Source organism: Palaemon carinicauda, chromosome 1 (genome assembly GCF_036898095.1).
Source record: "Palaemon carinicauda isolate YSFRI2023 chromosome 1, ASM3689809v2, whole genome shotgun sequence".
Taxonomy (NCBI): Eukaryota; Metazoa; Arthropoda; class Malacostraca; order Decapoda; family Palaemonidae; genus Palaemon; species Palaemon carinicauda.
This window is the reverse complement of record NC_090725.1, coordinates 327,196,329-327,223,828: the sequence shown is the minus strand read 5'-3', so window position 1 is coordinate 327,223,828 and position 27,500 is coordinate 327,196,329. Positions and strand designations below refer to the sequence as shown.

At 33.5% G+C, this 27,500-nt stretch overlaps 1 protein-coding gene across 1 annotated transcript; it reads left to right on the top strand.

Annotated features, from left to right (window-relative positions):
* The first annotated feature begins 12,307 nt into the window (after positions 1-12,307).
* Positions 12,308-13,016, top strand: LOC137640891 (uncharacterized). The gene is made up of 2 exons (XM_068373353.1): positions 12,308-12,535; positions 12,777-13,016. Exons 1-2 carry the CDS (start codon positions 12,308-12,310, stop codon positions 13,014-13,016), a joined length of 468 nt encoding a protein of 155 aa, XP_068229454.1.
* The last annotated feature ends 14,484 nt before the right edge of the window (positions 13,017-27,500 follow it).

Here is a 27,500-nt window from a genome sequence, read left to right as displayed (position 1 = left end):
GCTCTCGCTCACGAATTCATGTGGGATTAGACCAGCACATTGGCAAATCAGGGTTGCAGGAGCATTTTTAGTGTGAGTGGGCTAAAGTTTGAAAAGGATCTAACGGTGGGGGATCTCATGAGTTAATTTTATGTCTAAGAACGGATTCATGAATTCGACAGGTATATGCACTTTAGACTTCCAATTAACCTAACGTATATCTTTCTTGATAGCTTGATTAGTAAAGTATTTCATGCAGGCATTTTTTTTCTGCTCAGAGCATAGGCTCGACACCTTGCCCAGGCTGAAGCATTTGTCATAAATGAATTTCCAGGGGATATACATTCCAAAAGATAGAATTTGATATCAAATAACATTGGCACTGATATTCACAGTGATTAAAATCACGAGTCGCCAGTTGTCTCTATCTTGAGCTTTTGGATAAATACTTCCCCATTCATTGTCTCCAACTTCAAGCTTCAAACTTTCCGGAGTAGATTTCAAATTCAAATTAGGAATATCAATGATGTATATTAAATTGTGTATATATGTATGCTGCTACCACCACAGCAAAATTCTGTATAGTCCATCAATAAGAGTTATAAGAAAAAGCAAAATCTTTATTTAAAAAAATAAACTAATTTATACATATGAAAATGTTACACTAAATAAATATTATACTTCGCAAAGATTTAACCAATTATTTATACTACGCCATACTCTAAAGAAGCCTTTATATAAGCCAAAAGTTGATAATGTACTATAACAAATTAAATTAGGCAAAAATCACAATAATACGTAAAAAAAAAAATAAATGTGATTTCAGGAAAAGGTATAAAAACCAAAAGTTGTAAATTTCACAATTATACAGCCAAATGGATCAATCATTTATTTAAAGATAGATTAAGAAAGTTTCTTCGAAATTCAGGAAAAAAACGTCATTTTCAGAAAATAACATATATGATGTTACTTAAATTGAACCAAGAAACAGCTCTACAGACATAAATCTGTTAAAGAAATGGTATTTAGGTTTATTTTATAAGTTATTTACACACTGGAACACCCTTATTAACAAATTCAAATTCCCAGCTGGATGACGCAACACAGTGGAGCGTTGGCGAAGACACAGAAATGTGACTATTTTCTTTTTCATTATTCGATTTGTCAACGGTGGTTGCGATTACCATAAGAATATCAAATTACAACATAGACATACATCTTCCTCAATATAATTATTATTCCTTAAATGATTTGAATCTGTAGTAAATAATGATATTCTTCATTCAAGGAAATTTATTTGGCAGCGCTGTCCCAAACTCGCCCCACCGACCTCAACTATGATAATGATTGTTATCTTGGTCAATTGTACAGGGAAATAACTTAAAATATATGTGTTCTGACGAAGTAAGGATATAGTAAACACTTTTATAAGTAAACTTAATTTGCTTTCGATAACATATGAAAAAATCACATAATTTTATGATAAAAATATCCATTCCTAATAAGGAAACGATCGTTGGACAATTTACCAACTGCCAATTCTCTTGCCTCTACCTTCCTGACAGCATTTTTGACCCTCGTGGTCTTCATTAAATCTACTATATTAGTTGGGACAAGGGGCCTCTAATGCCATCTATTGGCGGTAAAGTAAAACTCATTACGATGTGAGGGAGGGAGGTAGAGGGGGGTCTGCGTTATTATGCCATTTGGAAAGGAACAATATTGTTATTCTACGTAGTTTTTACGAGCAATGCACGCCACACAATGATATGAATTATATATATTTCATTTTCATGAAAAGGTAAATTTAAAACATATCAAATAACTGTTATTTACTTGATTTTCTCAACGATTTTAGTAGATTTGGCATTATCTGTCGATCCAACTGACCCCCAAATGTAATTGAACGAACGCTTGTTTGCAGTAAGGATATATTTCCGTGATATTTGTTATTACATTTACAATTTTCTAAGAATTAAGTTGTAACTAAATTAAAACGAACATCAAGTTCACATGCAGCTGTTTTATAGCAGTTGTGTGCCAAAATATCAACAGAAATGAAGTAATGCAAATTATAATGAGGTGAAGATGGGGGTAATTAGCAATTTGGTACTCAACTGCTAAGGCCATCTATTGGCCATGAAAATAAATAATATGTACGGCTCTGGAATCCTTGCGTTCTGGAACCTTCCATGACGTCATTTGGGTTTTAAAATAGCCATAAATAGCCTAAAATAGCCTACTTAATTGTAACTAAATATAATTTTCATCTGTCACACACGTATCTACATAAGTATCAATCTATCACCCTTTTTCAATTAGATAGAATCATACAGATGAATGGAACAAAGGATTTGTGCTACCATCTGTTGACCAGGCGTAGAAACACTCGGATTTATTCAAATTCGGAAAATTGCTGATTAATAAAACATTCTTTCATAGTAATCTTATTCCTCAATTGATTCATAAACAAGTCCTAATTCTTTTAATACTACATTTCTTTTGATTTATAGGCCCCAAGTTATGGTAATCATATGTAAAATACGTATATTTATTAAAATATAGAGAACAGATTCCAATATTCTAAAAGGAAGGTTGTTCTTGTTAGCAGCAAATATATTGTTATCTATTCATAAGCCAAATTATACATATCAATCATGTATAAAGTGCTTCTTAATACATGAACCAGGGGTCTATGATTTTTTTTTTTTTTTTTTTTTTTTTTCTTTGAGGGGATGAGGTGCTGAAGTTTGAAAAGGAATTGACATTGGGCAGTCTGGGGGACATACCCCGGAAATTTATTGGGAAAAAACATCCTTAAATTCTACTTCCTTGCATCTGAGAGCAGATTTTAGCATCAACAAAATCATTTTTTTTTAGTGACTTCCATTTGAGAAATTGCAATTTCTACATAATGACTAAAATGAAATTCCTGTCCGCCTACTTGATGAATTCGTCAAAAACATGCTAACGATGTTGATTCTTTGCTATAAACTTATTCCCTATATCAATGAAGGTAATGCTATCAGTTTTCTGAGCCTACAAAGATTTTACTTTCTATTCAGTATATCTATATTTCGTTTGTCAGTTAAAATTTTATATCGGAATTTTTAACGTCTTTTATGTTTTTGTTTTTTTGTTTTTTTATTTCGTCTAATTCATAGTTTAAATATGACAAATATATAATGTCTTATTTGATTATTATGATATATATATCTGAATTCAAAATATAGTGGTAAGGTATGAAGTTGGAAACTTAACAAACAGAGAAGTAATACACTTGAACGTATTGGAATGGTCATAGAGATTGCCTTTTATTTTGCAAAACTATATATATATATATATATATATATATATATATATATATATATATATATATATATATATATTTATATATATATATGTGTGTATATATATACATATACATATCCACATATATATATATATATATATATATATATATATATATACTGTATATATATGTATATATATATATATATATATATATATATATATATAAATATATATATATATATATATATATATATATATATATATATATATATATATATGCTTATGTATATGTATATATGTATATGTATGTATATATATATATATATATATATATATATATATATATATATATATATATATATATATATATATATATATATATACATACATATATATATACATATATATATATATATTTATATATATATATATTTATATATATTATATATATTATATATATATTTATATATATATATATATATATATATATATATATATATATATATATATATATATATATATATATAGAATAATTCCCTAGTCCAACAGGGAAATGCATGTTAACAAAAACCTATTATTATTATTACTATTATTATTACTATCCAAGCTACAACCCTAGTTGGAAAAGCAGGATGCTATAAGCCCAGGGGCTCCAACAGGGAAAAATAGCCCAGCGAGGAAAGGAAATAAGGAAATAAATAAATGAAGAGAATAAATTAACAATAAATCATTCTAAAATAAGAAACAACGTCAAAAGAGACATGTCATATAATAAACTATCAACAACATCAAAAACAAATATGTCATAAATAAACTATAAAAAGACTATGTCCGCCAGGTCAACAAAAAAGCATTTGCTCCAACTTTGAACTTTTGAAGTTCTACTGATTCAACCACCCGATTAGGAAGATCATTCCACAACTTGGTCACAGCTGGAATAAAACTTCTAGAGTACTGCGTAGTATTGAGCCTCGTGATGGAGAAGGCCTGGCTATTAGAATTAACTGCCTGCCTAGTATTACGAACAGGATAGAATTGTCCAGGGAGATCTGAATGTAAAGGATGGTCAGAGTTGTGAAAAATCTTATGCAACATGCATAATGAACTAATTGAACGACGGTGCCAGAGATTAATATCTAGATCAGGAATAAGAAATTTAATAGACCGTACGTTTCTGTCCAACAAATTAAGATGAGAATCAGCAGCTGAAGACCAGACAGGAGAACAATACTCAAAACAAGGTAGAATGAAAGAATTAAAACACTTCTTCAGAATAGATTGATCACCGAAAATCTTGAAAGACTTTCTCAATAAGCCTATTTTTTGTGAAATTGAAGAAGACACAGACCTTATATGTTTCTCAAAAGTAAATTTACTGTCGAGAATCACACCTAAAATTTTGAAAGAGTCATACATATTTAAAGAAACATTATCAATACTGAGATCCGGATGTTGAGGAACCACCGTCCTTGACCTACTTACAATCATACTTTGAGTTTTGTTAGGATTCAACTTCATACCCCATAATTTGCACCATGCACTAATTCTAGCTAAATCTCTATTAAGGGATTCACCAACCCTAGATCTACATTCAGGGGATGGAATTGATGCAAAGAGAGTAGCATCATCTGCATATGCAACAAGCTTGTTTTCTAGGCCAAACCACATGTCATGTGTATATAGTATAAAAAGTAATGGGCCAAGAACACTACCCTGTGGAACACCGGATATCACATTCCTATAATCACTATGGTGCCCATCAACAACAACTCTTTGAGATCTATTACTTAAAAAATCAATAATAATGCTAAGAAACGACCCACCCACTCCCAACTGTTTCAGTTTGAAAACAAGAAAGCTTTTGTATGATAATTCTTATGAAGAATGAGTTACTAAATTTATGTAATTTAATATCTTTGAAGCTATTCTGATTTACTCAATTCAAGCATTTTATTATCTGTTAAATCTTTAAAAGTAGAATATAGAAAAAAAAAATTTCGACACGAGAGTCATAAAGAAAGTGTTATCACGAAGAGGCCCTAACTCCCAATAAGGAATATCTCCATTTTAGCACGACTTAGGAATATTCCTTATTGAATCAAAGGAGAGTGGTATTCCAGTCGTAAAAGCAACGACATGGAACAACGATGCTGGACTGAACATAATCCTGTTTCGATTACTCCCAGATCCATTTAGACGAACAGAGCACGTACCAGCTTCCGGTTGATAATGAAAACGAAACTGCCTATGTTGCAAAGAGAATTTCCTAAAGATTATCAATTTCTCTCTCTCTCTCTCTCTCTCTTTCTCTCTCTCTCTCTCTCTCTCTCTCTCTCTCTCTCTCTCTCTCTCTCTCTCTCTCTCTCTCTCTCTGTATATACATACATATACTGCACATCCATTTGCATCTAAAATTCATTTTATAACCATATTTATAGAAACAGCTTGGTCCAAATGAATATGTCTTCAAAATAGTATTACTCTGATTCATAGTTTGTATAGTTATTTTTAGCCAACTATATATTCAATAAATGTTTTCTTTTTTGTTTATTTTTTACTTAATACATTATTATCAATATATGATCAAATGCTTGTTTAGAGTTGCGATTAAATGATAGTTAGTACATGGCGTTATTTCTCAATACAGGCTTTAATTTGTGATTTGGGCATGTTCTTTGCACTCGCCAAAACGAAAAACTGGGCACCACAAGTTGGAAAACCCAGAATTACAAGGCTGAGGCCGATGAAGTGTGAAGTACTGGATGAATGAAGAAGTATTGAATAAAAAGTTCTAGATCAAACCGAGGACCTTTGCGTCAATAGGCGTAGGATATGATGATATGATTTGAAGATTAGGTACATGGGCTTAAATATTAGGATAGAAGACCCGTTGATAGAGGAATTCCAATAGAATGAAGACCTAATCACTGTCACTAATATTACAGAAAAAAAATAGATTTTAAATACTAAGAAGATATCTCGATTTTTGCCCAATAAATTCCTAATAAATGCAAATTCATTAATTAAAAAGTACAAGTCAAGAGGAAACGATAAAATGTGGTTTAATAGTCCAAAGAAAAAAAAAACATACTTTGCTTTTACTCATACCTTTCATATATTATTGTCAATCCAATTCACAATATTTCGTAAAGATTCATTATTTAAACATAAGTAATTTGAAAGGATCTTAAGATAGACTCGAGTGAGTTGGTATCCTTCAAAGCAGGATTACAATAATGGATATCAACGTATTACTCACCAGGAGATAACCATCCTACCGGAATCCTTCGGAGCATTGGGTAATGGGTTTGGTAAGCAATCGGATGATGTTCTTATACAGAGATTACCTCCAGAGAGAGAGAGAGAGAGAGAGAGAGAGAGAGAGAGAGAGCTGTAGAAAGTTTATTGAATAGATTTGTATCATAGTGCGTCATATGACTCATGTCTGAAGTTCATCATGAAAGGTATGGGATGATTGGAAAAAAATACTACTGAATTTTATTATTATTATTATTATTATTATTATTATTATTATTATTATTATTATTATTATCATCATCATTATTATTATTATTATTATTATTATTATTATTATTATTATTATTATTATTATTATTATTATTATTGTTATTATTAATTTCAAATATGGTATTATATACAAATTATTTCAACAAAGTAGAAAAAAGTTATATATCAAAAGGTATGATTTCATGATTTTATTTATAATGTATTATATTATATATATATATATATATATATATATATATATATATATATATATATATATATATATATATAAATATATATATATATATATATATATATATGCATATATATACACATATATCATATATATACCAAGGCACTTCCCCCAATTTTGGGGGGTAGCCGACTTCAACAAATGAAACAAAACAAAAAAGGGGACCTCTACTCTCTACGTTCCTCCAGCCTAACAAGGGACTCAACCGAGTTCAGCTGGTACTGCTAGGGTGCCACAGCCCACCCTCCCACATTATCCACCACAGATGAAGCTTCATAATGCTGAATCCCCTACTGGTGCTACCTCCGCGGTCATCTAAGGCATCGGAGGCAGCAGCAGGGCCTACCGGAACTGCGTCACAATCGCTCGTCATTCGTTCCTATTTCTAGCACGCTCTCTTGCCTCTCTCACATCTATCCTGCTATCACCCAGAGGTTTCTTCACTCCGTCCATCCACTCAAACCTTGGCCTTCCTCTTGTAATTCTCCTATCAACTCTTGCATTCATCACCTTCTTTAGCAGACAGCCATTTTCCATTTTCTCAACATGGCCAAACCACCTCAACACATTCATATCCACTCTAGCTGCTAACTCATTTCTTACACCTGTTCTCACTCTCACCACTTCGTTCCTAACCCTATCTACTCGAGATACACCAGCCATACTCCTTCATCTCAAACACATTCAATTTCTGTCTCTCCGTCACTTTCATTTCCCACAACTCCGATCCATACATCACAGTTGGTACAATCACTTTCTCATATAGAACTCTTTTTACATTCATGCCCAACCCTCTATTTTTTACTACTCCCTTAACTGCCCCCAACACTTTGCAACCTTCATTCACTCTCTGACGTACATCTGCTTCCACTCCACCATTTGCTGCAACAACAGACCCCAAGTACTTAAACTGATCCACTTCCTCAAGTAACTCTCCATTCAATATGACATTCAACCTTGCACCATCTTCCCTTCTCGTACATCTCATAACCTTACTCTTACCCACATTAACTCTCAACTTCCTTCTCTCACACACTCTTCCAAATTCTGTCACTAATCGGCCAAGCTTCTTTTCTGTGTCTTCAACCAGTACAGTATCATCCGCAAACAACAACTGATTTACCTCCCATTCATGGTCATTCTCGTCTACCAGTTTTAATCCTCGTCCAAGCACTCAAGCATTCACCTCTCTCACCACTCCATCAACATACAAGTTAAACAACCACGGGGACATCACACATCCCTGTCTCAGCCCCACTCTCACCGGAAACCAATCACTCACTTCATTTCCTATCCTAACACATGCTTTACTACCTTTGTAGAAACTTTTCTCTGCTTGCAACAACTTTCCACCAACTCCATATAACCTCATCACATTCCACATTGCTTCCCTATCAACTCTATCATACGCTTTCTCCAGATCCATAAACGCAACATACACCTTACCTTTTGCTAAATATTTCTCGCATATCTGCCTTACTGTAAAAATCTGATTCATACAACCCCTACCTCTTCTAAAACCACCCTGTATTTCTAAGATTGCATTCTCTGTTTTATCCTTGATCCTATTAATCATTACTCTACCATACACTTTTCCAACTACGCTTAACAAACTAATACCTCTTGAATTACAACACTCATGCACATCTCCCTTACCCTTATATAGTGGCACAATACATGCACAAACCCAGTCTACTGGTACCATTGACAACACAAAACACATATTAAACAATCTCACCAACCATTCAAGTACAGTCACACCCCCTTCCTTCAACATCTCAGCTCTCACACCATCCATACCAGACGCTTTTCCTACTCTCGTTTCATCTAGTGCTCTCCTCACTTCATCTATTGTAATCTCTCTCTCATTCTCATCTCCCATCACTGGCACCTCAACACGGTATACGGTATATAAAAAATACCAACATTTATTATGGAATATAACTAATTGTATTTCTGATAGGATTGTTATCTAATCCTTGAGGTTTATATATATATATACTATATATATATATATATATATATATATATATATATATATATATATATATATATATATATATATATATATATATATATATATATATATATATATATATATATATATATATATATATATATATATATATATATATATATATATATATTTATATATATATATATATATATATATATATATATATATATATATATATATATATATATATATATATATGAACCTACTGACATTACTTTGCAGAGAATTAAACAGATAATTCGGTTGCACATGGCTATATATCGCATATTCATTATTGACTTTCCAATCACAAGATCATTAGAATTAGTATTAACTCAATTCTTATACGTTCATAAATGCCCTATTAAGTATTGGGAAGTAAAATATATTATAAAACATAAGATATAAATGTTTGTGTACTTAAAAGATCAAGAGAAATACACGCCCAGATGCAGCAATAGGATCTGGACATTTGCCTGAATTTATTAGACAAAATGTGATCACGAACCAACGTTATCTCCCAGGGAAACATCTCAATTTAAGCTGGGCTTAGGAGTATTGCTTATTGAATCAAAGCGAAGTGGTATTCTAGCCGTAAGTGCCACAAGAGAAACAGCGTTGGCCAACTGAACATAATCCAGTTTCGATTACTCCCAGATACATTTAACCCGCAGAGCACGTTCCAGCTTTGGGTCGAAAATGAAAACAAAAGTGTCTGTCTTCCAAAAAGAGATGCTGGGCATTCCTGCTCATTTCTCTCTCTCTCTCTCTCTCTCTCTCTCTCTCTCTCTCTCTCTCTCTCTCTCTCTCTCTCTCTCTCTCTCTCTCTCTCTGTTTTGTGGAACTAATAGTATAGTTTCGTGTTTAGCATTAAGATTGGGTTACATGACTTTCTAATGTAAGGAGGATTACAAAATTGTCATTTGTGTAATCATTGTAATCATTATATGCACATCGATTGCCCCCCCCCTCTCTCTCTCTCTCTCTCTCTCTCTCTCTCTCTCGTTTGTATACTTCATGTGTGTTTTAGTTTAGCACCGGAATAAAATATATTTGAACTAATCTAAATGCAAATGTGCAAAAAGAGCTTTGTGGTGAGTCGTAACAACTGTAACAAGGCAGCCATTTGTTTCACAGTACTTCTCTAATCTTTGGGCTTCCTGTAAAACCTCCAACTGTTGCAAGGCAGTTGTATACCATTATCTCAAGAAAGAACGTGCAACAGGAAGCCCGTTTAAAATGATTTACATTCTTTCAACGCAATTTGCATAACTGGCAGCCATTTACCGTGAGAGAAGATGTGAGAATAGGTTCTTCGCCAAGAAAATGCATCGCTTTCATCTCTATGCAACGGAATATTTTGGTGAAGAGGATGTTCTTGTGAAAAAGGAAAATGGCAAGGAAATCCCTAGTTCTGAGAAATGCTACAAGGCTCTCATATTATATTGTATCCCTCTAATAAAAACTTGCCTTAGAAATACTGTAAAAATCATGTAATAAATGTTGCCTGGCATTTGCCGTTATAAAACTGGATTTATTGTCGTAGATGTGTGATATTAGAGCCAGTGGCCGAAAGACGTGCAAATAGGCCATTGCTTGCGGTAGTGGCCTACCAAGTAACTAACCTTTTTATTTTTTTTCTACATGACGCAAGTATGGCCTACGATTTTTGATAGACACAAGCAGATGCCATTCTCTTCTGCCAAGACCACTCTCTTGGAGAGGACGTAGATTGCCTAAATCTGTCGACATCCGACTGGTATCTGTCAACAGATCTGTGATTCCCAAGAATGGTTATGGAATAATCATACTATCGTTTGGAAGTGCCCGATATATTTGGAATTTTCTCGTTGCTGACATCACACTGCTATCCTAGGTGTGAATTTCCTGTTACACTTCCACCTCTTGGTCGATGTTGCTCTCCGATGGTTGGTCAACGTGGATTTTTAGTCCTCAAGGCTTCTTCAACAAGACCCCTCCTACCTCAATCACCACATCCACACAGCCATGGATGCCTATGCCTGTCTCCTCACATTGAACGCGTTAATTTTCCGTCAAGAACTTCGTCAAACACCCACGGTTCCCGCGAAACATGGTATTTATCCCAATATCAAGACGATGGGTCCCCCAGTGTTTTCCAGATTCAAACGTCTGCACCGGATCGTTTGGCAAGTGCTAAGCAAAAAAGCAATGAAATAGAATAAATGGATCTTTGCTAGAAGCCCCAATCCCATGGTCGTATTCTTACACATTTTCCTGAAGAAAGATGTCCCTCTACATCCATGTGAGGATTATAGGCACCTCAACATGCAGACAGAACCGCATCATTACTCCCTCCCAAACATCTCTGACGTGACCTCCTACTTTTGCAAAACGAAGGTTTTCTCCCAAATCTACTTCCTGAATGTGAATTATTGAGTGCCCATGAACTGAGAAGACATCCCCAAGACCCTTATCACCCCCACCTTTGGTACATATACCTTCACTTAATGTGTTTTGGCCTTCGTGGTGCTGGAGCCACTTTTCAACGTCTCAGGGATGGCTTCTTAGGGTCCTCCCTTTCTGTGTATGTTACAAGGACAACATACTTGTGTTTTCTTCCTCCAAAGAGGAGCACCTCTGTAATTGAGCTCAAATGTCTACAAAAAAACGTCCTTGAATTCTGGCACGAAAAGTGTACCTTCGGCACAAACAAAGTATTGTTCTTAGGGCACAGCATCGTTCCTGAAGGATTCCAGCCTCTCCCTGCAAAGTTAGCAGCCATTCAAAACTTCCCGACGACCTCGATCGTCAAAGCACAGCAAGAATTCTAGGCCATGATAAACTATTATCACCGTTTCCTGCCAGCCATCATCACCATTCTTGCCCCTCTCAACGCTTCTCTCAAGGGGAAGCCAAAATACCTGAAGTGGTGTCCCATTCAAGAAGCAACGCTAAGAGGGCCCTATCAACAGCTGCTGCTCTAACTTTACGTGTGCCATATGCACGTCTCCTTCTCTCCACTGATGCCAGCAATGTCGCATTGGAGCAGTTCTCTAGCAGGTAGTCAATGGACCACCCTGCCTCCTGGCCTTTTAAATAGAAAACTGTCCAAGGCGGAATCTGGCTACTTTACCTTCGATCACAAATTGCTGGTGGTGCACTTGTCTGTCCATCATATTTTCCACTTCTTGGAAGGTACGCACTTCATTATTTGCACGGAACACATGCCTATGGTGCACACCTTCTGTTGACAGTCCAATGCCTAGAACGCCCGTCAACGCCAACATCTATGCGCCATGGCTGAATATGATTTTACCCTTCAGCACATCCCTGGCAAAATGAATACCGTTGTCGATACACTGTTAAGAAACACATTAGCTACCATTGGCTTAGGATTAGATCATAACGTCTTCGCAGAAGCCCAACGAAAAGATCTAGAGTACCAAGCATGTAGGACATCCTTCACATCCTTCTATTGGGAGAACATCGCTCTCGACAGCTCCAACACCATCCTCCTCTATGATGTCAGTACTGGTACACCAGTACACTTGGACATCTTCTCCCAAGCACTGATAGGTGTTTGATTTCATATATGGCCTTTCACATCCCTTGGGCTTTTCTATTGCACAGCTACTGCAAACAAATTTTATTTTGTATGTCATTACTAAGGATGCTAAAGATTTGGTCGATATCTATACTTCATGCCAAACCTTCAAAGTACATTGACACAGGAATTCAGGAACGTACACCTTTCCTCAACTTCAGCGGTGCTTTGCCCATATTTACATCGATGTTGTACATCCCCTACCAACATCACAAGGACATCGTTACCCGTTCACCCTCTTTGACCCATCCACTCGTTGGCCTGAAGCCATCCCTATTGGAACTGCAACATCCACCTCATGTACATCTGCTTTGCTCTCAGGATGTATAGTGAGTTTTGGTATCCATGAGCATATTACTTTTAATAGAGGTACCACTTTCACCTCTCAGTTGTGGACATAATTAATGAATCTCCTTGATATCACTTTTCATCAGACAACTGCATACAACCCTACTGCCAACGGTATAGTTGAACGTTTTCACCGTACCCACAAAGCAGATTTGATATCCCGCTGCAAGGAGTCCAACTTGTTCACCCACCTTTCCTTGGTCTTCCTGGGACTAAGGAACACTCTTAAACACGCACTGGTTGTCTCGGTAATTGGCATGGTGTATGGCGACCTATTGGTCATCCCTGCCGATTTTTTTTTTTTTATTTTCAACCTTCTCCGACAATCTCAAGCACCTACATCACGTTGTGGCAAAATGTACTCTATACAGTCAGACTTACAAGCCCCCAGCTAAGTAACACATACCGACAGATCTACACTCCTCAACGCAAGTTTTCCTGCCCGACGACACAAGCAAGCCACCATCAACGCCCTCATTACAGGGGCCCTATCCTCATGATACGTCCCACCACATATGTATAACACACTCATACACTGTAACATTGTTAATTCCTCTATTTTCCTGCACCATTGTGTTTGATTGTTTGCGCCGTTCTTAACTCGAAAAGATTGTATAAATACTCAAGCTCCGACCAAATAAAGTTCAATTGCATTCACGAGTCTCTCTCAGTTACAACCTAACAGCTCACCGGCAAACTAATGAAAACCTTCCGAGTTAAACTTATTTCCATCACAGAATTTCCTTTAATCATATAATTTGAAACAAAACTCATTATCATATCAGAACTCGTCATAAAACATTCAGATCTCTTAAAAAATTATTGAAAAATTATCATTTCATCTATAAAATTCCGTTTTATTCATTGGAAAAGTTTAACATCATCAGAAAATGGTCAAAAAAAGGAACAAATGATTTCCCCTTGTGATGAAGTTGGTGAGAACTGGCAAATATGCCTTCCACTTCAGATTTGGCTTCATCCTGATTAGGGCTTCATCCCATCAAGGCACTGTAACTCTATTCCCTTTGAGTCAAAAGTGATTCAATCTTTTTGGAAGGTTATTCTTTCCACAAATACTTAGAGGTGTGTGGTATGGATATTTAGGTACGAAAAAGGTTCGATAAAACTTTAATCTATCTCTTTGATATATAGACATTAATGTACAAATATACACACAGAGAAATAGACATTTAAATAACATATAGTAGTGTCACACAATTACACACATGTATGTATGTATATATATATATATATATATATATATATATATATATATATATATATATATATATATATATATATATATATATATATATACACACACATATATATATATATATATATATATATATATATATATATATATATATATATATATATATATATATATATATATATATATATATATATATATATATATATATATATATATATATATATATATATATATATATATATATATATATATATATGTGATGCTTTGTTGGGCATTTTCTTTTTCTTTCATTAAGCACCACTTTAATATTATTTTGATTAAATAAATGTATCTCTTCAATCCTTTCAGTGCAAAAATATTATCTAATTCTAGGCCCTCAGGAAAGTGGGTGATGGTAAAATGCCGTATAGTTCCTTAACTTTACTTCTGGAACTTTGATGTACATTAGCTTTACATTAATCTTCTACATGGGTTTAAATACAGACTGGAAAAATTATATTCTTGAAGATTGGAGGCTGCAACCGTAGACTTCTGCTACACTTCAGCATTCGGGATGCGAAACACTTGACTTCTATTTATGCGGTTTGGGGATCGCTTCTTCATAGCTGTGTCTTCTCATGGACACGCTTCTTGGTAATTTCTCCTTCATCGAAGATAATCTCGTACCTCCCTGTTGAACAGTAATTTGTTGGCAGTTAGGGAACTCGGTCCCTTCGTTGTCCGTCTTTGTAAATATCTTGTTGTTAACTTGACGTTTCGTTAGTGCAGCCCATTTTGTGCACCAGAGGTAAGGCCTCCCCCATGACGGGGGGAGAGGGAGAAGGGACAACCGTTTAACGTGGTTACTTGTAGGGAAGAGCTGGTTCCTCGATGCGCTTGTTGCTTAAGTATCCCAGAACAAGGGCGTTGTAATTGCGTCACGTCATGTGACTCTTCTTGTGTTCTATTGGTCCCTTCTTCTGACGTAATGGTAACGTCATACATATGTCACTTCCGATTTCTCGGCAAGGTAACCGACGCGCATTCCATCTGCGTTGTTTTGGCCAATTTATCGCTTATGTCAGCACTTTTCACAAACAGTGCCTCTCAACTACCACCTCACTCTGATTTTATTTTTCTCGTCTCTCTCTCTCTCTCTCTTTATTTCAATGTCTCTCTATCGTTTAACTAACGAATAAAACTCATAAAATACTTGATCAAATACACATATCACCTTATTCAGTACGAATTATTTTCCCTTACATGACACCACTCGGTCACGTACCTGAATTCCTGTGGAATTCACATCTTATTAACTCATTTCATGGTTTACCCAAAAATAATTCATCAATAATTCATCATCACCAAAAGAAATACATTTCAACACAATAAATCAAAATCATCATCATCAAATAATATGCATTTCAATGCAATAAATCAAAATCATCATCAACAAAACAATATGCACCTTAGTGCAATAAATCAAAATCATCATCAACAAAATAATATGCACCTTAGTGCAATAAATCAAAATCATCTTCATCAAAAGAAAATCATCATCAATCATTTTTAAAATAATGCAATTGCATAAGTTTATCATCAATATATGTTTAGGAAAAACTTCCTGTTCCCTTCAAATAATTCAACACAATATTGAAACATATTATTTTTCTTAATTCTTGATAATGGAATATTTAACCCTCAATTCACTGGGTACGTAAGGCAAAATTAATAATGTCTTCTGTGTTCAACTGTGCAATCAATTAGGAAATGCCTTCACCTTTAACTTCTATTCAATTCATATTTTCCATTACCTATGACCTCAAAATCTTGGTCTTATTGATGTAAACACAAAAATCATTTCTTCAATGCAATGCAATAAATGGCAGAAAATAAATGTTCAAACATACGTAACATCAATTCAAATCAATCAAAATATTTCTGCAACAAAATAATTATGTGTCATGCACATTATAACTCATCTAGAGTATTACTCATTTGTAATCAGTATCAATAAACATTTGTAAAACATCATTATGGTACCTTATTTACTCACCAATATTATCATGATAAATCATTGTTAATTAATGGCATCAAAAGAAATATTTCTCACCTTCTTCATAAAATAATGAGTAAAAATCAAAAACTCAAATATATATATGTCTTAAATCATCAAACATCATAATCATTTCATAATAAAGAAACATATTCAATACATAACAAAATCAGGTTTATAAATTTGAATCTTATTTGCACCTTGTCTGCGTATTATTTTTAACTCAAGAACTTCAATTCTCAACTATATATACATATTTCATTCAGAAGGATATTCATAAAATTCAAGTGACAGGAACTTACATTTCAATGTTAAAACTTTTCTTTAAAGAAATCAATTGCAGACTGTCTCAATTAAAACAACTTATTTATCCTTTCTTCAAGGATTCATCTACTACACAGGCATAAAAACCAATTCGTGTGTTTCCACACACACTCTTTTTAACTTCAAAATGAAAGGTTTAATTATTGTAATTCATCATACGTACTTAATTGTTCACTATTACCTGCATAATTATTATGGGCCTAAAATAACCCTTTGAGACATTCAACTTCAAAGTTCATTATTGGTGCACATCTTATCTTTTAATCACTTAAATCTTTCTTTCTTCATAATTATTTAAGTTAACTTAATCATCATCAAAACACAATAAAATTCATTGTATACATGCATGTTTATCATTGTTACACGTGTTACACCAAAAAAAATATCAATCAATGCATCGCCTATAAAATGCAGTAATAATTCTTTTGCTCTAATGGCATCATTATTTATTCAAACTTGCAAACAAAATCAATACATTTGTAAATATTCAATCACCTATGGGTTCATATTTCACCTGTCTTCATTACCCATAACTTTATCAAAAACTTTCATCTTAGTTTGCAACTCAATATTCTTTGTGGTCCCTTAATTAATTGTTTGGAGACATTTATGATTTGGACCTTCTTTGTTGATTACGGAATACATATTCAAATTCTAGGATAACACACTTTACATAATTAAAAGATTTCACTCATTTGTTACCCTCAATATTTGTATGAGTGCCCAGATATTTTTATTTCATTTCCCAAGGAGTTTTAGTAGTCTTTCTTAAATCTACCTAACAAAAAAATCTGTTTCCCATATACCGAGTTATTTCAAAGTAAATCGTTCTCTTTAAGTAATTGTTATTAGTCTTCTATGTTGGTCTATATATAGTTCGCAGGACATCCTCAACCCCTTGCTATTTTTTTTTTTTATTTGCCCCCCTTTCTCTATTTGAACTTGACTTATCATGGCTTATTTCACCCTTCTTACTACAAGAAAAATATTGCACAGTTTTCATTAATCTCTAGTAACTTCGGGAGCTTTGCCCAAGATAAAATCTATAGACATGAATGTCTAGTTATTTATCCTGGTCTCAAATTATTCTGTTACAGGCTCATCAACCATTTCTTTGTTAAATCAAATTCTATGTAGACCAGTATGTTTTTATCATTTGTCAAGTTCTGGGAACAGAGTCCCTGGTAATCCATTGGTACCACCACTATGGGATTGAGAAAATGCAATCGTAATTTCTAAAGGATTCTTACCCTTATATGACCTTTATACTTCTTATATGTAGGCTTTAATTTACAATCTCAAACATCTATCTTAGGTCAAATATTAATTCATCATTAAATGCAGTCTTTGATTACTGGATGTCCTACTAACTTGAGCATGAGTTTTTGTTAGTATTTTGTTAGTATGTCAGGAATTTCTATTCATGAACAAGTTTTTCTCCCTATTCCTTGTATGTATTCCTTTAAGCAATATGCAATCCTGTTATATGATTCCTATTTTTGGGAGTAATTCATCTACATCATTTCTATTAACCTTTGGTTTCTCTTGTTCTATTTTAATTCTTCTTATTTCTAGGTTTCCTACCTGACAACTGAAACTAAATATTGGTAGTTATATTTCCTTTTAACATCTTCCTGTCCTCTTAAATATCCTTCTTTTATCATCATAAACCTACCAATAAAGTGATTTATCCTGGACAAACATCCAGTACTTTAAGGCTCCTAAGATTCCTTTTATTCTTTCATCCACAATAGTCCTTCTTGGACTGTAAAATCACAATCATTCTTATGAGCAATAAGCACATATACTCTATGCCCTAAACAAATTTTTAAACTTCTCTAGACCATTATTTGGATAATCTATCCTACTCGGTTATTTTCATTTAATTTAAGACTACTCTCATGATACATTACCCTTCTTCGGGTTTTACCCTTTTAATGAGACATTTCTTTTTATATTTATGAGGCTTCACACTTATTTTTTTTTTACAACTCCTGGGTAAGAGATCGGGTTAAGGTAATGTAGGATCAAAATTCATTTCTCTTCATTATTTATAGCCTTCTATTTCATTTGCACACTACATATTTTTAGGTTAACTTTATTTTAAGGCTTGGGTAATTTAGCAAATACTGCTTATTATCCCTAAGATCCTATCATTCCAAAAAAAAAAATCTTTTACATCTGTCAAATCTTAGTGGAGCAGGATTTCCACTTTAACCCTTATTTCTCTACATATCTTAAATCTATCTACTCTTTTTACTTACCCTATTCAAATCTAGGGATGGGTCACTCTTTAATCTGGTTCTTTATCCTGCTATTCTCCCTATTCTAGACTAGTTTTATTATTTTTATGGCTCTATATTCTTACTAAACTTAGTAACATCACTCTATAGGCTTATTCTTTCTGTCTCCAAATTTAGATCATCATTCTGTCAATAGTTAGAGGAGCTGAGTGAGCCCGTCGACTTCACTCTAATTTCTAACATTCTTCAAAATGCTAATAGCCGTGAATGGCTTGTATTCTTTGACCATGGTACTTACAGTATTTTACTCCTCAATAATCGAGCCAAACATTATTTATTATCGGGATAGACATGTCATTTATATTCTACTTATGATGATCTACTAGTCTAACTTCTATCCTCATTGGGTAATATATCTCGGGAGATTTATAAGGAGTCTTATTGATTCATTTTAACACTCACCGTGTTCGTTATGGGGCGTTGGCTGATAGGTAATATTTCATGATTCATACCGGTATTTAAAAAGTTTTAATAAGTTTTTGACAGTTTCTCTGGGCAGTTTCTCTGGCGCCGATGTTTCTATTCTTTTCTGCCTAACCTATCGCCTGCAATGGCTAATCTCTGCCTATTTCTCATCTATCCCTATTTCTATGCTCCTTATGGTAAATGTTTGCCCCTTTCTGATTACCTAACTGTAATCTCTACTCCTTTATTTTAGAAGTCATTACCCGCCATTCAGATGAGTTATTTTATCCGGAGTAGTATTAATTAATTAGTGTGCTTGTATTTTCTTTCATCTGAACTGCATTATTGTCTTTTGACAGACTCTGGCATCCTATTTTTAGTTAACCTATTTTCTTTATCTCTGCGGGTTATTTTTATTGAGGCATCATTATGACTTCTCTAGCTAAATTCTAGCTTTTTATATTTTCAGTACTGATCAGACTTTATTTATTTAATAGCTTCATAGCTCATTTATTATTCATATGCCTATATCTTCATCTTAAATCTTTGTGCCTAACAACATATTACATATTTCCTTTAATTCTATAAGCCTATAGCTTCAATTGCCTATGACATTTATTTCTTGGAATTCCCTCTTATTTAGGCTATTCTATTTTATTCACTGTATTTCTGTCGACATTCTATTTTATTTATATGGCGCCTGTCATATATTGACAAGGAGTATATCTATTCTTGGCTACTCTTCCTATTTCTCCTTGTCTTTTTAATCTATTTCCATTTCCCTTTCTTAGTCTGGAGTCTGTTTCTCCTGTCAAATTCGTCTCCTACAAAGTGGCCAGTTTTGTAAAAGACTTGTCTTTGACAAGTAGAATCATACCCTGACTATCTAATTTTTTTCTTTTCTTTATTTTAAGCCTGCACTTCTCACAAACAAAATTCATACTTCATCATTGTATCGTTTTTGAACGATATCTTAAGGCTCTATTGGGAAATGTTACTAAAAAAAAATGACATCTTTATTCATCATTTGGCACATTTTGGCATTTAATTCTCTACCTAACCTGACGGTTCATACCCCTTGATTTTTACTTGTTTGCATTTCATTTCTGCATATCATTTTATTTTCACCCTTAAAATTTGGAAGCAGGTATTTCTCAATATTCTATCACTATATTGCATCCTAGTATATCAACTGTATTTGCCAGAGTCTCTATAAGATAAAATAGTCCCTTTCTTAGTCTGGAGTCTGTTTCTCCTGTCAAATTCGTCTCCTACAAAGTGGCCAGTTTTGTAAAAGACTTGTCTTTGACAAGTAGAATCATACCCTGACTATCTAATTTTTTTCTTTTCTTTATTTTAAGCCTGCACTTCTCACAAACAAAATTCATACTTCATCATTGTATCGTTTTTGAACGATATCTTAAGGCTCTATTGGGAAATGTTACTAAAAAAAAATGACATCTTTATTCATCATTTGGCACATTTTGGCATTTAATTCTCTACCTAACCTGACGGTTCATACCCCTTGATTTTTACTTGTTTGCATTTCATTTCTGCATATCATTTTATTTTCACCCTTAAAATTTGGAAGCAGGTATTTCTCAATATTCTATCACTATATTGCATCCTAGTATATCAACTGTATTTGCCAGAGTCTCTATAAGATAAAATAGTCACTTGCAACGTGGATGTACCTCCGCTACATATGCCTATCTTTCCTATATAAAAATTTTTTTTTTCGTCTTCCTGTCTTCCTTTCTATCCGGCTAACTATTTTTAATTCTTTTCTTTTCACTATTTGGAGGATTTGTATTTCACTTTCTTTGTGCCGGAGGGCTTTCTGAGAAGTGTCTTTGTTTAATTTCATGATGGGGTTCTTTATCTCTGTGCCTGCCTTTCTCCCTGTATGTTTTCCCTTTTTCATTATGTTACCTGATTTCTATCCCCTTTTATGTAATCTTTCCCTAGACCTAAATGTGTCATCTTTATTTCTTTAAACTGTCTTTGACCTAAATTTCTGCCCATTATTCTATTTAACTCTAGGGTAATTTTTGCGCCTCGTTCCAGTCTGCTGTTCTAACTTCCCTGCATCTATTTAAATTACTCAAAATTTCTCTGGTAGGATTTTGTGGCTATTAGTCCCTTAGGATTTTTCTTCCTGATTTCCTATCATTTTGCTATTTTCCCTTTTCTTTTTGTAAAACTCATATCTAGGATGCTATTTTTCACATTTTTTTTTTTAATGCCTCATTTATTTCTATATATAGGGAATTATCATTAGCAATAAACTTACCTTTAGCAAAGGAATCCTGTTCTTTTTACTGTTGCTACGTGATCCTCCATTTGTGTGGCAAATTCATTTACCGAGCCACCCTCATATTTTACCTATAGGAACTTTCGTAGATTTGTTAACCTGTCTGTCTCTTTGACTGATCGCCATAATTGCCTACATTATTTTTGAAACTCACTCAGATTTGCTGCATTTTTAAATTACTTACCATTCAAGGTTATGTGAGCTTCACTTACATTTGTATACACGGTTAACATAGCCTGTTTAATTCTGCTGTCTCATTGTTTATTCTCAGACTAACTATTCTACTTTCAATATCAGCTAACCACTTGCACACGGTATATTTCTCTAACCTTCTTTTATCTTGGTTATTCCTACCTATATTTCCACAAAAACTGTGTTAATTTTCCCTACTGAATTCATATTAGCGGGGTTAGTAAGGTTTGTTAATTCTTCAAACTCACTTTTTATGGGACGTTGCTCGTTTGTATTTTTCACCTACTTGCGTAATTCTAAATCATATTTCCCTGTTATATATTCTTTGGGCTAACATCATTACCATCACTTTAAAAAAAAATCATAATACATCTTATTTTACACAAGAAAAAATACAAAGTAATTCATGCATCATTCAAGAAACCCTAGCGAATAAAAAAAATTCCTATTCTTAAACGAGAGACAAGTTTTTTCACTTTTAAACTGAGAGACTTATCTAAGAGAGAGATTCTTTTACTCACATTTCTTCTTTCTTGTCCTTTTGTTTTCATCTTCTTCGCTTAGGTAATGGTTTCTTGTGTTTAGACTCTTGCTTCGTCTCACGTCCTCGGTACTTTTTCATCTTGATGTTTATTCTGCAAAGGTGTACAACTGGTATCTGGAAGAATTTAGTCATTAATATATGCACTGAAAATATCATAACGGCATTTTATCCATTTAAGCTGCCACCATTTGTGATGCTTTGTTGGGCATTTTCTTTTTCTTTCATTAAGCACCACTTTAATATTATTTTGATTAAATAAATGTATCTCTTCAATCCTTTCAGTGCAAAAATATTATCTAATTCTAGGCCCTCAGGAAAGTGGGTGATGGTAAAATGCCGTATAGTTCCTTAACTTTACTTCTGGAACTTTGATGTACATTAGCTTTACATTAATCTTCTACATGGGTTTAAATACAGACTGGAAAAATTATATTCTTGAAGATTGGAGGCTGCAACCGTAGACTTCTGCTACACTTCAGCATTCGGGATGCGAAACACTTGACTTCTATTTATGCGGTTTGGGGATCGCTTCTTCATAGCTGTGTCTTCTCATGGACACGCTTCTTGGTAATTTCTCCTTCATCGAAGATAATCTCGTACCTCCCTGTTGAACAGTAATTTGTTGGCAGTTAGGGAACTCGGTCCCTTCGTTGTCCGTCTTTGTAAATATCTTGTTGTTAACTTGACGTTTCGTTAGTGCAGCCCATTTTGTGCACCAGAGGTAAGGCCTCCCCCATGACGGGGGGAGAGGGAGAAGGGACAACCGTTTAACGTGGTTACTTGTAGGGAAGAGCTGGTTCCTCGATGCGCTTGTTGCTTAAGTATCCCAGAACAAGGGCGTTGTAATTGCGTCACGTCATGTGACTCTTCTTGTGTTCTATTGGTCCCTTCTTCTGACGTAATGGTAACGTCATACATATGTCACTTCCGATTTCTCGGCAAGGTAACCGACGCGCATTCCATCTGCGTTGTTTTGGCCAATTTATCGCTTATGTCAGCACTTTTCACAAACAGTGCCTCTCAACTACCACCTCACTCTGATTTTATTTTTCTCGTCTCTCTCTCTCTCTCTCTTTATTTCAATGTCTCTCTATCGTTTAACTAACGAATAAAACTCATAAAATACTTGATCAAATACACATATCACCTTATTCAGTACGAATTATTTTCCCTTACATGACATATACACACATATATATATATATATATATATATATATATATATATATATATATATATATATATATATATATGTAACGTTGTAGCTGAATATATATATATATATATATATATATATATATATATATATATATATATATATATATATATATAATGTTTTAGCTGCAGTAAGCAGCTATATTTTTTGAGTAGGCATGATGTAAAAAACCTATTATGATGAAGAGTTATTTAACATATACTTTTATGCATTTCGGGTGATCAAGCATCTGAAAATTACCTAATTCAACATTAGTCATTATTATGAAAAAAACATTTCCTATACTGCATCTCTCTCTCTCTCTCTCTCTCTCTCTCTCTCTCTCTCTCTCTCTCTCTCTCTCTCTCTCTCTCTCTCTCTCTTACAGCAGTCCACTTTTTTTTTGTATATGTTAATGATCTTTCAATCTACTTCAATTCACACTTCCCTACTCTGCCATTTCCATCGAAATAGAATATTCCAAGAACCATCAAGGAATGGAAAATATTCTAAGTTCTCCCAAGACTCGCATTGGCATTGCAGTGGAATATGTAAATGCATAGGCAATAGTATTATGGCCGTAATCCCTTGAATCATTGTGAATACGCTTTTAATGCTCGATGCATATTCAGGTCTTCAAGAGAAATCCCAGAATGTAATAGAGAGCCTCCTTTGAGGTTTTTCCAGTAATTTATGTTGCTATATTTTGTATTTAAATGACCTGTAAGATATATAGTTGCTGTATCGAGGCATTTCGCTCTCAAATCCAATACAATAATGCCATTGTATTTAAAGGAAACATATGATCAGCTACAAAGTTATTTTTTTAAAGACCATCATCCTAGTGTACCAACCGTGTGTCACACGATCGTAAATAGTTCATTTTGTGTATATATTATGCTCGTATCTTCGCTCTTCCCTCGCACTAAAAAGAACCGGAATAAACATGTCTGTTTTCTCATCTGTAACAGTGTCTGTTTTTTAACATGAAATTTCTTGTTGCTTTGAACTTTTGTATATAAAGGAGAGTGTTCTATAATAAACTCACTCGGTTGCTTTCATACTGTCTTTGAGTCACAACCTTCTTTCGGTCTGTCACATTAGTCAACTTTTCCTACGCCTATCGATGCAAAGGGCCACGGTTAGATTTCGCCAGTCGTCTCTATGTTGAGCTTTTAAATCAATACTTATCCATTCATCATCTCATACTTCACGCTTCATAGTCCTCAGCCTTGTAGGCCTGTGACTTTCAACTCTTCTAGTGCCTTCTGAAGCCCTGTTGAAAGTCTGGTGGATTAGCTTTTCTTGTGGATTACGAGGAGCATACCCAAACCATCTCCTTCTACCCGTCACCTTGATCTCATACACATATTGCAATTCAGTAGTATCTCTTATAGTTTCATTTCTAATGGCTTGATAGTTGAATATTTTTATATTTCACTGAAATGTCCTTGAAAATAACTCATTATTCCTCCTAGATAAATCATACTATTTCAACTTCCTTGTCAATACAGTATCTAGGTTATTTCCAGTTTTATCTTCACTTCAATTTGCGATCTCAAATTTTGCAGCAAGTAAAAAAATTCCAAATATATGAAAGTATTTTGTATTATGATTTTCCTAATGATAATATCTCCTATCATTATTATTACTAATTTATTAGAAGCATATCATTATATTTTTTTTTTCATAAGTCGTAAAATAAAATTCTCGGTCTGGTCGAAGTATTTCTTATTTGTCGGTTTGATAGTAATAAAAGATATACTATATTTCTCCTCAATATTGAAATATATATATATATATATATATATATATATATATATATATATATATATATATATATATTTATATATATATATATATATATATATATATATGTATATATATATATATATATATATATTTATATACATATATATATATATATATATATATATATATATATATATATATATATATATATATATATATATATATATATATATACTGTATATATATATATAAATATATATATATATATATATATATATATATATATATATATATATATATATATATATATATATATATATATATTAGCTTTATGCAACTTTAACATTTCACTTATATAAATGAGCATTGGCTTTTCTTGTTATATGTAAACTCCGTCTCTTCTGATTCATTCACAGAGATCATCAGAATCACAGTCTTGTAAGCTTATGTTCCTCTCTCTCTCTCTCTCTCTCTCTCTCTCTCTCTAGACGATATTATAGAATTGTTTTTTCCTATATTTACTGAGGGAATGATAATTAGGCTTATTTTTATTACTGGTTTACACTGTGGAACGCCCTTATTAACAAAGATAGAATGGCAGGTGGATGACGCAACATAGTCCAGCGTAGGCGAAGACACAGAAATATGACAATTTTCTTTTTCATTTTTCGATTTTTTAATGTTGATTCCGATGATCATATGAATATTAAGTTAAAGCAGTGGCATTTACCTTCTGGCATATAATTATTACTCCTTAAATCCTTTGAATCTGTAATGAATATTGATATTCTCCATTCAAGGAAATTTATTTGGCATCTCTGTGTCAAACTTGTCTCACCAACCTCAACTATGATAATGATTGTTACTTTGGTCAATTGTACAGGGACATGACTTAAAATCTATGTATTCTGACGAATTAAGGATATAGTAAACACTTTTATAAGTAAACTCAGGTTGTTTTCGATAGCAGAGGAAAAAATTACACAATTTTATGATAAAAATATCCACTCCTAATAAGGAAACGACGGTCGGACAATTTACCAACTGCAGTTCTCTAGCCTCTACCTACCTATCACACTTTTTTGACCAACGTGGTCTTGAAATTTTATAATATATTAGTTGGGACAAAGGGCCTCTGATGCCATCTATTGGCAGTAAAGTAAAACTCGTCACGATGTGGGGAAGGGAGATAGAGGGGCGTCTGTGTTATTGTGCCTTTCAGCATGTGACAATATTGCTATTCTACGAAGTTTTCACTAACAATTCATGTCATATTATGGAACAAATTAGATACATTTTGGTTTCATAAATAGTTCAATTGAAATCATATCAATTAACTGTATTTAATTGATTTTCTCACCAATTTCAGAAGATGTGGCACTATCAGGCGACCTATCCAACCCCCAAATGTAATTGAACGAACGCTTGTTTGCTCTGAGGAAATATTTCTGTGATATTTCTTGTAAATCTTTTAATTTTCTAAGACTTGAGTTGTAGCCACAATAAAACAAACATCAAGTTCACGGGCAGCTGTTTTATAGCAATTGTGTGCCCAAATATCAACAGAAATGAAGTTATACAAATTATAATGAGGTGAAGATTGGGGTAATTAGCAATTTGGTATTCATCTGCAAAGGCCATCTATTGGCCATGGAAATAAACAATGTTTAGAGCTCTGGAATCCTTGCATTCTGGAACCTTCCATGACGTCATTTTGGTTTAAAAATAGCCATAAATAGCCTAAAATAGCCTACTGAATTGGAAATGAATATAATTTACATCTGACACAGATGTTTACACAAAAGTATTAATATATTACCCTTTTCAAATTACATAGAATCATCCACATAAATGGAACAAGTGAGACGTGTACTGCCATCTTTTGAGAAGTGAAAACAATCGGATTCTATTCAAATTCGGAGAATTGTTTGATTAATAAAACATTCTTTCATGATAGTTTTTTTTTTTCAAATAACTTATGAAAAAAAAATCATAATTCCAATAATACTACTCTTCTTTTGGGTTTAGACTCCAAGTTATGGTAATCATATGTATAATACAGATATGTATTAGAATATGTAGAGCAGATTCTAATATTCTAAAAGTAAAGAGTTTGAACTCTGCCATAAGACTAAAAAACCCCAATTTTTTACATCTAAACATAAGCCCAAGTATATTTATATATCCTCTATAAAGTGTGCCTTAATATATGTACCAGGGACATATGAGTTTTTTTTTCTTTTTTTGGTGGGGGAGG